At 39.8% G+C, this 12,971-nt stretch overlaps 1 protein-coding gene across 1 annotated transcript in view; it reads right to left on the bottom strand.

The window, feature by feature from the left end:
* Positions 1–1,971: 1,971 nt before the first annotated feature.
* LOC122063591 (guanine nucleotide exchange factor SPIKE 1) overlaps positions 1,972–12,971 on the bottom strand; it is a 122,820-nt gene continuing 111,820 nt past the window's right edge. The window contains exons 25-31 of the mRNA XM_042627296.1: positions 5,758–5,901; positions 5,282–5,455; positions 4,846–5,193; positions 4,438–4,770; positions 4,161–4,346; positions 3,102–4,076; positions 1,972–2,490 (exon numbers count right to left, since the gene is read on the bottom strand). Of these exons, the coding sequence (XP_042483230.1) occupies positions 2,236–2,490; positions 3,102–4,076; positions 4,161–4,346; positions 4,438–4,770; positions 4,846–5,193; positions 5,282–5,455; positions 5,758–5,901 (2,415 nt within the window). The 3' untranslated portion in view covers positions 1,972–2,235. The remainder of the gene's footprint in view (positions 2,491–3,101; positions 4,077–4,160; positions 4,347–4,437; positions 4,771–4,845; positions 5,194–5,281; positions 5,456–5,757; positions 5,902–12,971) is intronic.

Raw genomic sequence — 12,971 nt, forward strand, 5'->3', positions numbered from 1 at the left:
TTTCATACATTTAAGTGGTATACAGTTCAGCAAAGAGGGCATGGCGAGCACCTTGACTCTGCTTTCCAGAGGTCTCTTGGAGAGCTTTCATCGTCTTATTAGCAATGGGCAACTCACTAACTGATTTATGGATGAACTTGTTAATGGAACTAATGATCAAGATAATATTTGCTTTAGAGTCCTTTTTGTGAAAAGTATCATACTATAGAATATCATTTGCATCATCCTAGTGATGTTCGGAGGGAAGGTTCCATTTCCAGAACTTCTTTATGCTCTTCAAAAGTCACATCTAATATAGCAAATCTCTTCTAGTCCTGATACTTGGGACTGGTAAGGTGGTAGTCTTACAGGAGGGTATTGATTGCAAGGAAGGATGTCATCTTGAAAGTCTACAACCTACTAGCTCTGGGTTAGAGTCGTATTTCACTACTAACTTCAACTCATCCTTTGATTTTTCAACATCAACTGGTTCAGACCTCCGGTTAGTTTCACTCAAGCTTCATTCTGATCGTGGATAGATCACGCAAGTTCGGTCCCATAAGCAGTGACAATTGCCCTATGGAGACTTGCTTTTGCTACGGCTCCAAAAATTCCCTTAACCAAGCCACTACCAATGGGTCACCTGTTCAGTCTTCAATAGGCACACAATCAAAGCCCTAGTTTCCTCCCAATGCTTAGGAATTTACGATATCATGTTCTATTTCACTTCCCGATTGGGGTTATATTTACCCTTCCCTCCTGATACTTCGCTATTGGTCACCCAAAAATATTTAGCCTTGCAAGGTGGCTCTTACTGATTCACTCAGGAGTATAAAATTATATTAAGTCATATCAACCAGCAGAATTTTGTCCTCCTAAGTGGGTCAGGAAAGACCTGCTCCAGTATTGAGCTCTGTTCACCAAGTGAACAATGTCGTTTCCTTGAAGGTGACGACTGTTTACAGAGCTGTTTCCTGTTTCCTTGAAGGAAACGACGCGCCATCAACCCCTTCGAGTGCATTGGCCAGTAGCGGCTCGATGATGGTATCAAGCCTTCACCCAAGAATCGGCAACCCCTTCCCCTCTCTCCAACGACTCTTTTTCCCTCTTTTTTTTGTTTTTCCAAATCTTGTTTACTCTCTATATCAACCGAACCAAAGGAAAAAACAATGGCATCCACCATTGCTAATGATTACTCTACGTAGTACCTTATTGCAAATTGTAAGATTTCCAATCAAACCTCACACTGGAGAGGATGATTCTGAACACTTCGCAGCTCCGGCTATAAATAAAAAATTTCCAATCCAAAAGGAGCATCGAATTGGAGAGAATATAACCAAAAGCTAAAGCCTCATAGCTCTGATTAGTGAGGAATCCCCAAAAGCTGGGTTCTACATGCGAAGAAGTGCATATCTTATCTGGATCTTCTTTCATAATGGTACAGAACAATAGTCTTATTAGAGTAGATACACGAATCACTTTAAATACAAGACCAAGAGGCTGATTGTCAAGTGGAGAGAAAAAAAAAGAATGAATATTCTAGAGATACCATTTTCCTAGAGAAAAGATAAGATACGCACAGTGGTATCTTGATACCCACAAGAGGGGAGTAAAAGATTCTAAGGAAAAAAAAAAATTTGAAAAACTGGATCCACGCCCAACGGTTTACACCTCCAAGAAAAAGTCTTGTGCTTTGGTTCGACCAGTAGTCACATATGAAAGCAGATGGAATAAATTTAACTACGCTTCTCCCACAGGATCTGTTGCAGGAAAGGACTCCTCACGCAGAATTTTTTTGAGTTTTCCTTTCTTCCAGCTTTTATATGCATGATTGACGCCAGGGAAAAAAAAATCTAACTCGTATGTAAACAATCTAGTATCAATATTATATGAATCAACTTTTATATTTTGCTATTCAGATGAATTAGTTGCCTTCTTACTACGTACTGCTCCATTTGACCTCTAGCACTGCTAACCACAGTCACAAGCATATGGGCTGAGATATATTCGTTTGCTGTCATTGATACTTCTGCATCTCCTTGCACAACCAAATGCTTAACTAGGGTATTAAGTATTGAAAAAGCAGTGGCTCAAACAACTTGGCCAAAGAAACTAATAAAATATATATATATATATATATATATATTTATATAAGCAAGAAAGAGGCAAAATATAAAGCTGGAACCATATACAAGCACATCAAAAGAAGATATTAGCATATAACAAATCATACGAGACTACAACCAAGCCAAAGACTCATAGCTCAGAGAGTATGGCGGGGATGTAGTGGGAAAGTTCTGCTGTGAGGGACTGGAACCCATTCACCAACTGAGTGTGGAAGTCCTGATCTTCCTCCCCAATCAACCTGAAGTGAACCCGAATTGCACGTTTGCAAACTGCCATGAATTCGAGGAGTGCGGCAATGAGTTGCTGCAGTTCTTGTGACCGCAATCTGGTTGTAGGCTCACCTGACAGAAAAGCTGTGCACACACTCAAGACTCCACTGTTCACCTGTAAATCCCCATTTTGCTCAGTTATCTCACAAGATGCCAACAAAATCCTTTGACATCTTCTTGCAGGAAACAAATTATGAAATGTAGAATACTAATTTTATTCGTCTAATTTCCACATTATGTTCCTTTTAAGTGGAAGGGACAGTTAATAGCTCCCATCTCCAACCAAAGCAATTCTTATTTTGCTTTGGTTTTAACATTGCCTCTCATCCACATTCCATTTCCTAGTCATGATTTCATACATCATTGTATATCCACCACCCTCCCCTCAACCTAGAAAGCAAGCAAACAATAAAATAGGTGCCGACCTCTACAAGGCTTCAAGGATCAAGATGGGGACTGGTTAAGTGCCAACACCAGGATTGGATCACTTGATCTATATTGCCTTGGTAGATTCTGTCAGTCCATGATCATACATGCTGGAGACAGCAAGAGAAGGCCTCTACACCCCTAGGAACATAATGGAATAAAAGGTCTTCAAAATAAAGAAACCGACTGGCATTTGTCCCTAGACATCTTGACACAGATTAGTTCAGGTCTTTTCAGACCATGACCCCTACCAACTTTAGAGCCTTAAGCCCATAATAGAATTAAAGCACAGAAACTCACCTGAACTGCGACACTGCCTTGGAGTATCCTCTGTAAACTTTGGAGACGTGGGAGTTGATCTCCTTCAGAGCTGCGAGGCTCTTCGAGCTCATTCCTCAGTGCAGCTGTCCGAGTTTCAATCATCCCAATAGCATTTTCTACTGGCGAGAACTCAAGGGATTCAGATTTCACTACCAAAAGACGATTCACTAGGGCAGGGAAGGACGCCTTAGTCTGAAGTACAGTACGTCTCTTCCACTGGTCTTCCAAGCCGCCTTGTGTCTTTCCATTTTTTGTAAACGGGGTATCAAACAGAAACCGATCAAAGACACGTGCACGCATGCTTCCAGTGGAAAAAGAGAACATCCTTTCTCTTCTGCTGCTCAGATCCTCATCCTCCATGACAGGATCGACTGCAGTTATCTGCAGATAGCAGACCCCTGGTTGCAACTCATCAGCGTTGACTTGTCTAGAATCAGGAATTATATGCAGAGTGTGATCTCCATCCATCCTAGATTCATATATATGACTAAGTTTCTCCATTATATCACCCAAGCGTACATCACGGGGTTCTCTGTACACGTATTCTTTCCTATCCAGCTTCCCAAATCGATCGCCATAAAATCCCACACGATAGTATGTTGCATCAATGAATGGTATTGGGCTCGATTCCTGCTCAAGGATAGATTCATAGATGTTGGTCAATGATGTGTGGCATTTTGCAAGTTGCCCAAACGCCCTCCGGCTTTTATAAACCGGAATTATGAGTTCTATAATGCTTGCACAGAAATGATAGAGCTCTGCTTGAGAGAATAGCTTATTTGCAAGCTGTAGGTATTTCACAGCAGAGTCAACAGTAAGTTTGGATGCACCATATCCCTCAACCTCAGCTGCAGAAGCCTCAGCATTAACCTCACTGCTGACCATGGGGCATATTTTACACAAAGCTGTAACATGATCTCTACTCCACACAGCATCATTTCTTCCCACAAGAGCCTAGAAGAAATCAAATAAACAATGTGTCATATTCAAGTTACATGGGTCGTGCAACAGAAAGCAACAAATATCAAGAATACTTACCTGCATAATCACACCAGCTACAGCAACAGCACACTGTGCAGCTTCAGCCCATGCCTGCATCTCTTGATGTGCATCACATAAATGCAGTAACCACATTATATGAAGATCTGGGACAGGTGCATATGCCATTGCAAGTCGATAGAAGCTTTCAGCCGCAGCATAACGGTCCACAGTCATTACAGGGGTCTGAAAGATGAGGATGAGGTATATCAACATATTAACCAATTTATTCAGGATCGGCAAAGGACCAAAATTTCTGTAGGAAAAGTCAGCTTACTAAGAGGGCGTGCTCTAGGCCAGCATCAAGGGCCTGAAGAAGGCTGTCAGATAGATATTTCACATCTACCCAGGACCACCGGTTTGCTGTGAAACCATCAGGAACTGCGATTAGAGCATTCTCTGGAAGCCCACACTCTTTTAACATGCCAGGGCTACTTGCTTCATGTGCCATCTCCTGCAATGATTTCCCCAGACGCCGAGCCTCGCCACTCTCTTCAAGTGATCCATCAGACTTCATCTGAGTCACTTGTACATCAGACATCAACTCCGACAAGGTAATTGTCAACATTACCCGCAACCTACTTGTCTGCATAAAGTAACAGAAAGAACTCTGCAAAAACACAGATTTGTAGTCAAGAAAACATAATTAGTATATCGGACATTTTCTTGAACATAAAGAACCTACCCTCACAAGTATTTGCAGGCCAATGACTGCCCGTCTCCTGATATTATCATTTCGATAGACAGCAAGCCGGAGAAGATGGAAAGCAATCTGCTTTAAGAAGCGGTCATTCTCTCTTGCCATTAATGTTGCTCCATGGAGATTGAATACACTGTTGAACACGGGAAACAAAGCCTTCCAAAAAGCCAGTGGCTGACTTCGTAAGAAGAAGCTCATAAATATGGAAGTGATACAATCTAAATTTCCATAATCGGTAGCAATGCTATGAGATGCTGCAGCTGTAGAAAATTTCTCAGTTATCTCCAGAACGAGGAGACTAACAGCAGCACTTAAGTTTTCTTCCCAAAGTTCCTGTATTTAATGGGCTGTGTGTCACTGCTTCAGATTCAGAAACCTGAAATGGAAATTCTTTTATATGAAAGGTGCAGGTTAAGCATACCAGTTTTTGTCTCAATACTGGGTGCAAGGACTCCCTTAATGCTCGTGATGAAGCTCCAACCCTAGAAGACTGTGCCTGAGCAAGAGCTTCTCTCAAGGAATATGGCTGGCTTGGGGAGCTTAGCTGGGGACTGACTTTCTGCCACAAATAACTATTTTCGGGGGTCCCCTGAGGCTGCAGTATAGAAGAATGGACATTTCTTAAGGCACCAGAAAGGGTTTTTTTTTTTTTTTGGGGGGGGGGGGGGGGAGGTGGTGGGGTTTGGGGTGGGGGGTGAGCCTAGACCCCGGATGGCCTTGAGACACCAAAAAGAATGTTTCACTAGTATCATTCATGGACAAAGTTACAGCTCATTCCTTAGAGCAAACAATGGTTAAAGCTTAAATACGAAAACCAAATTATCATAACACAATTTAACAAATTTGCATATACTATATATTTTAATGCAGATGAACAATTAGAAAAGGCAAACATACTCTGACTTCTTGCCGTGATGCCTCAGAAAGATAGTTATTCATAGCAGGAGAAAGCCTATCACTGTACTTTGGGGAAATAGGGCCTTCTCCATCAGGACTGCGTGAACTGCAGCCCATAAGTGTACTATCAGATGGTTTCCTGTTCTGTAAAATGAGAAGACACCAACATTAACGTCTAGGTTCAATCAACCCAAAACAACAGAGAGCACACCCACACCCACCCACACACACACACGCGGGAATCTTAAATTCACCCAATTAAAGGTTAACTAAGTATTCAACCAAATAGAAAAAGGTACCTGCTATAAGGAAACAAGTTGCAATTTTGTAATTTTATCATCATTACCCCCAATTTTGTCGCACTTTCCTACTTCATCTGAAATCTGACTGGTGATATTGGTTCTTCAACTTTTACCAGAGCAACTACCCCTGATGGGCAATTCATAATTCTACACATTCTACATCTCTGTTACATCTATTTTTTAACTCGGGAACTATGCCATCTCTATACAATGCAAATTTTTTTTTTTTCATTCCAAAACTAACCCTCTATTCTATAAGCCACCTCTTCTCTCTAATTTTCTTACTCCAGAACTCCTTTTCAACCGCACATGGAAATCTCTCTTATCTACTTTTATAATTCCAAAACTACTCTCCCTATAACAATCTTTTTGTAAAATAAAAGAGAGTCCTGCAATTTGTGCAAGGGAGTCCCAATAGTTAGATTGGGGCTGCCCACTTCTATTCTTTATATAGAGCTCAAATCAGCTATTACAAGTCCTATTACAAGTAAGATATAAGACCTACTAGGAATAGGAATCCAAACAAACATAGGCTTACTAGCTTCTAATTTAGACATCAGTCCTAGTTGAACTAGGACAATCCTAGTTATACTAGGAAAACACCAAGGGAGGAGCCTGTTGTGCAGGACTCCTCCTCCCCTTTTCACGATAGACTTCTAACACTTTTCTTGTTTTTTTATTCCAAGACTATCCCTCTTCTTTATCTAGAGCTCTAGCCTATAAAATGAAGTGAGATGGTCGGTTCATAATCCTACACATTCTACACTCATCTCTTATTTTTATCTTTTATTCCAAACTACTTTTCCTCTTTACCTTATCCCTCCTCATCCTATGGGCTCCAAGACCAAGCCACTCAGTTTCTAATGTTTGTATTCCAAAATGGCGCCTTTACTTCCACCACTTGCATCCTACACATCCAATCACCTGGTTTCTTTTTTCAGTTTCTAATTGTGTAATAATCAGGGTGTTGTCATTTTTTATTTTCTTCCAAAGAATACCGCTATTGCTATACTCAGTCTGTTTTCCCCTCGAATCTCTCCCAAAGTCTGGTTTTCCACCTCTGGAGTTGTTTGTACCTTCTATACCCAACTTATGGATGGGCATTGGTATATGATGAAAGTTCCATCTTTTGGATGTTTAAATTAGTCTAGTAGATTTAATGGGCTATTTTGGTCTTTCTAGTTAATATTATGTCTGAATAGTCTCCAGAAATACATGTTATTGGCAAATTTTAATCAGATACTGATTGGACAAAATTGTTATTTGACTGGAATTTTCCCTTTCCTTCTTTGGGAGTGTTTTTTGCTTTTTCTGTTTAGGATTTTCATTCTTGAAACCTAGGAATTTTACGATGATAAGAAACTTATCTTGGGACCTAGCTGCCCTTGCATTATATACGAAGCTACATCTTCTGGTAAAGAAGAACTCTTCAAATATTTTCTCACCTCATACTACTTCAAGCCACGTACAATTCATCTTTTTCGTTATCATTAGATAACCCTCAACTTCCAAAAAAATGTTGGGGATATGCCCTCACTCCACACTCTTTGAATTGGTTTTGACGATAACAAACAAATGTAAGCATCTGATGTATATTTCCAAGGGTTGTGTGATAAACAATGTAATCTTGATAATTATCACTCGGAGATAACAAGTTATGAATAAAGCGTCTAGGTCAAGTCATGTGAAGATGAAGACAAAGCATAGACATGACAGGGAGTACAAAGAAGACCACTGGGTTGCCTAGTGTAGGATGGTAGACTGCACACTTGCACTGCATCTCATTTCATTGCATCACAAAACTTTCTTGTAACAAGCATATCTCATGACTTAGATTGACTTAAGTGGTACCCAATCACATTAGAATAATTAATAATTATTGGTAAAGGTGTAATGAACAAAGTAATCCAATTCAATCAGAAGAATAACAACCGGTATGAACCAGATCAAACTGGTACGAACCGATTCACAGTGGTGTTGCAGGGTTACAAACAAAGGCCAACCGGTACGAACCGGATTGAACCAGGCAGAGCAACCGGTTGATCAATCTGCTGCGGGTTGATCTAAAAGCCTGTAATGGCTGGTTTTTCAATGGTTCTTCCATGGTTCAAGATCTCGACGAGATCTCGCTAATATCTCATTTTTCCAAAAAGGTGAGACGAGATGAATGGCGAGATACAAATTGAACAAGAACTCGATCGAGATCTACACTCACTAAAGCTTAAAGAGCAGAGAATATTACCTCCTCATCTCAATTTGGAGTTACTTTTCTTATATATGATGTATTTTAAATTCTTATGATTATGTTGTGTCATGTGTTGATTGTGGAATAGAGCATACTAGCCTAAGGTCTAAAGAGTCGGAGACTACGTACATAGGATATGAAGTGAAAGTAACATTTTGAGTTTTTTTTTTTTTTTTTTTTTTGCAAATCTGATGTTTCTATTGTGTTTAGAATGGCTAAAATAGGCTAAATACACAGTGTCAGGGCCTACAAAGGCCATATGCCCACCGAGATCTACCAGTGAGTCGACCGCTTGAAAAATACAAGGTTTTGGCAAGATCTCGCCAAATCTCCTTCTTTTGGGATAGCGAGATGGCTGGAGAGATCGAGTTTTAAAACCTTGGGTTCTTCGATCCGGTATGAACCAGTCTCTGTGCAAGTCGACCATCCACCTGAAATATGATCATTTGGACTTCAATTTTATCACCATAATTAGTCCCTAATCACACCTATAAAAGCCATTACTGCGGCTTATTGAATACAAAAATAGTACTATCAAGTACGAACATTTAATTGGGTATTCAAGTCATCATTATTGAGTTCGAAGGTTATTCTCTTTTCACGCATTCCAAGAACTCAAGGAAGCACGCATTCCAAGAACTCAAGGAAGCTTTTTATTCTTGTCTTGGTATAAACTCCAAGCAAAGCTTTAAAAGATAAGGTGCAATCATTCGTTATGTGTTCTGCAAATCATCATTGCACTCTTCATCTAGGTAATATCCTTCTTTATTCTTGTATTTATTTGTTGGCCCAAGAGTTGGTTGAACTCTAGGATTTTTCTGTGCACACCATGGTTCGCCGATCCATATCAGTTTTGCATGTTCCCGATCCCGATACATGGCTGATACCGTATTGATGGTATGGTATGGACCAAGGGTAAAAATGTATAAAGAAATCCACTTTTCTTTAAGAAAACGAGGGTATTTTTGTCTGATACAGGCGATCCAATACTGTATCAGTTTTTGGGATGACTGATACGTGCCCTGATACCGTGCATTTAAAACCATGGTGTACACATTGTCTAGACTGTAATTAGACTTGTGTAAGACTCTTATCCATAAAAGATTGAAAGGACCATCCTATACAGAGTGTGTACGAATTCTCTTATCCTTGGAAGATTTTGTAAAAGATGAATTTTTTTCCCACCTATTGTACTGAAAGAGGAAAAGCTAGTGAAATAACTCTTTAAGGGATCTTAAGGGGAGTGGACTAGACTCAGTTGCATTGAACCACCATAAATCTTGGTGTTTAGTTTCTGACTGAAATTATTAACTTAGTTTTACATTTTTGCATTTAATTCAATCACTCAACTGAGCCAAAATTGAAAAAGGGAATCTTTCACTAGATTAACCTATTCACCGCCCCTTATGTTAAATAACAAAAAAAAAATCTTGTATGGGCCCCATAAATTAAGGATAATTAACTATTCATATAAGGAATAGGTCCTTTACATTGTTTATAGACTAGAAGTTTGGTTTGTAAAACCACAAGTGTGATTAATGTACAGCTAGAATAACAAACGGATGTTAGAAATTTAAAGGCTTTGAAACAAACCAGGTCAAGGACAAAATATGCTTTTACTAAAGAAAAGAGTAATGCCAAAATATTAACTAAATCGAACCCAGAAAGAAAAGAAAAAATAAACCTAAAATATAACCTATCCAATCTGTTTGTAAGGAGGCAGGGAATGATGAAATGATTTTCCATATCATTAATCTTTGAGATAGAAACACTGTTCTGGAGTGGGACTTGATAGACACGTCTGTCAAGCAAAAGAATCATTTAATATGTCAAATGACTCTACCCCATCCATAATAAATCTGACTCTTAATCAAGAAACAATAGATGATGGTAACTTTGCATACATCTCTCCCATAAATTACTTTAATAGGATAATTTTAATAGGTGAAGTTTAAAATTCAAGTATACTATTAACCATGATCATTGATTGCTTAAAAATTTAGGTAAAGTTCCTCTTGCTACTTTCATCTTTCACCTCTCACTTTTCATATTGCATTTTTCATCAATCATCTGTCCTGTCCCATTAGTAATATGTTTGGATCCATGTAGCTGACCTCATTAAGCTGGGATAAGGCTTAGATTGTTGTTGTTGTTTCCTCTTGGGTATAGTTGATGGTAATTTCTCAAATCCATCTGGGCTGCAGAACTAGACACCAGGGTTTGGATTTTTTTTTTTTTTTGGGTGAATAATAAATTTATTATCAAAGAAAGAAGAAGAATATACAGGATCCAATAGGAAAAGGGGGAGAAGGGGGGAAGAACAATACAAGCCCAGGGGCCACAAAACCACAGTCGGGGGGGGGGGGGAGCGGGGGGAGCACAATGGAGGTGGGAAGACCCCAGGAGACAGCAATAAGCATATTCTTTCGAAAATCCCTAATAGGGTGTTTTGAAAAGAGGGGGGGGGGAGCGAGGCAAGCTTAGAGTTAACATCAAAGTAGATGGCTTCCGAATCATGTCAAAAGATCTATATTTGGATGTCCATCTAGGAAGAATTCCCTCCATCCATATACGGTTGATGGTGGCACAAAAAACAAGCTTGGATGGAGGGAAACCATTGTCGATGTGATTGGGTGTTCTAACATGTGAAGATCAATGGCAACCAATTTAGTGAGGACATTCCTTGGAGTGAAGAAGCAAAGTATGTTGAAGAAGATGAAGAGTTGCCACAATCGATCAACCATGAAGAGCTATGGTCATCTACAACATCCATAAAGAGACCATAACGAGCTTAAAAGTCTACATCAACATTGAAGATGGATTCTCTCATTAAGATCAAGTTTACATGCGCTTTAAATGTAATATATTATAATCTTGATCTAAGGATCTGGGTAAGATCAGAAAATTCTCGCAAGGTAGTGAGACCTAAGGTAAAACCCAAAAAGCTAGGTGGTTTAGCTTAGAATACATTTAGACCTTGTCCACAATCATTCGTGTAAAGCTGCGGTTGATGGAGCTGAACGAAAAACTCTATGAACCTGCAAAAGATGATGGCCGTCAACCGCGAGATTGTCCGTCTAAACAGAAACTTGGTTGAGCTTAGCTCTATGTTTTGTGGTCAACCTTGGTGTCGCATGGTCAATCGTGAATAGTCCCAACTCCTTGGGATTCAAAAGTTGCAATTTGAATCATTAAATGAAGGATCTTAGTGGATAATCAAGTGATGGGTTCTTAAGGCATTTTACTAATGTCCAAGAGAGCTTAACAACTAGTTAACGGGTATTTCAACTTGGACCTTGAGGAAGTCCTTAATTAATGATGAAGTTTAATTACTTCTCATTAATGCTTTTGCACATGAATTCAAAAATCAATCTGAGTTTATTATGACACCTAATAGCTGATTTAACGGCTAGTTAGGAGCCTATAAAAGGGTATGAGTCATAGGCGCAAGACTCAAGTTTTCCACACAAGGTGGTAACTCCTCACAAGATGAAGAGCATATTGAAGACATAATGTCGAAGGAAATGGGACAAGGAAAGATCTTGTGAAGATGCAGCTGTGCTACAATGTAGCAGTAATCTGACTTGAAGGAAGAAGTCACCTGCTGCACTTGGGCATGAGCATAGTGCTTGCTCACAGGATGTACTTGATGTACAAGAAGAATAAATCCTTGGCACTGCTTGGGTATGTAATCCGAAGGACTGTGATTACGTGAAATCCTTGGTCCATGGCCTGGGTAGAAATCCTTGGTTGATGACCTGGGTGCATAACCCAAAAGATTGTGGTTATGTTGGAAGAAATCCTTGATTGTGGTAGGTCTGGGTCCCAATCCAAAGGACTGAGATCGGTTGGTGTAACAATTTGATTGTTGCTTGGGAAAATAATCGAATAGCGGAGAAAATCTATAGTCATTGGACTATGGGAGTGGACGTAGGATCGAAGAGGATCGAAACCACGATAAATAAATCGTGTCTTTCAGTAACTCTCTTCTTGTAAATTACTTTACTTTCCTTTCAATCCTTTGCTTGCATTACTAACATTTGAATTCTTATATTTGATGCAACTAATTTCTTTACGCTACTTTAGTGTACAATGTAAGGATATTTGAAAGATATTCAATCTTCACCCTGGAGAGGTGTAATTACTTTGATCTCTTTGGTACTTGGGTTTGATCACTCAAGGTACTATTCACGGGATTTGAAGTTGATCATTGAATAAATGATCACTCAAAGCTGTGAGATTGTTTCAATCGGACAAAAGAGTCTCATAACCAATTCACCCCCCTCTTAGGTGATGCCATTCGATCCAACAGTCGGAATCTTCGACAGTATTCCAACAGAGGCAAAAAGCAAGGGGGACCTCAAGATGTTTATAGATGAGGAAAGACTGGGTGGGAAGGCAGTTGGAGGGAGGATGTTAGGCAGTGAAGGAGTAGCAAATGATTAAGGGACTTTTACATCTGACCAGAGCCTAGGCAGAGTAAGAACTAAAAAGGCCAAAGGGGGAGGGGGCCAAGAGATTTTATCTCCTCTACCATGGAGCCAAGTGAGAAGTGGAGACAGGTCCAACCATATGTCAGAGAGGGAGGGGGGGGGGAAGGAGGGGGATTCCAGACACCGTTGGAGATGATTGAGGCAACAATGGAATCTCTGGCAAGACACGAAGAA

Source organism: Macadamia integrifolia, unplaced genomic scaffold (genome assembly GCF_013358625.1).
Source record: "Macadamia integrifolia cultivar HAES 741 unplaced genomic scaffold, SCU_Mint_v3 scaffold1372, whole genome shotgun sequence".
Classification (NCBI taxonomy): domain Eukaryota; kingdom Viridiplantae; phylum Streptophyta; class Magnoliopsida; order Proteales; family Proteaceae; genus Macadamia; species Macadamia integrifolia.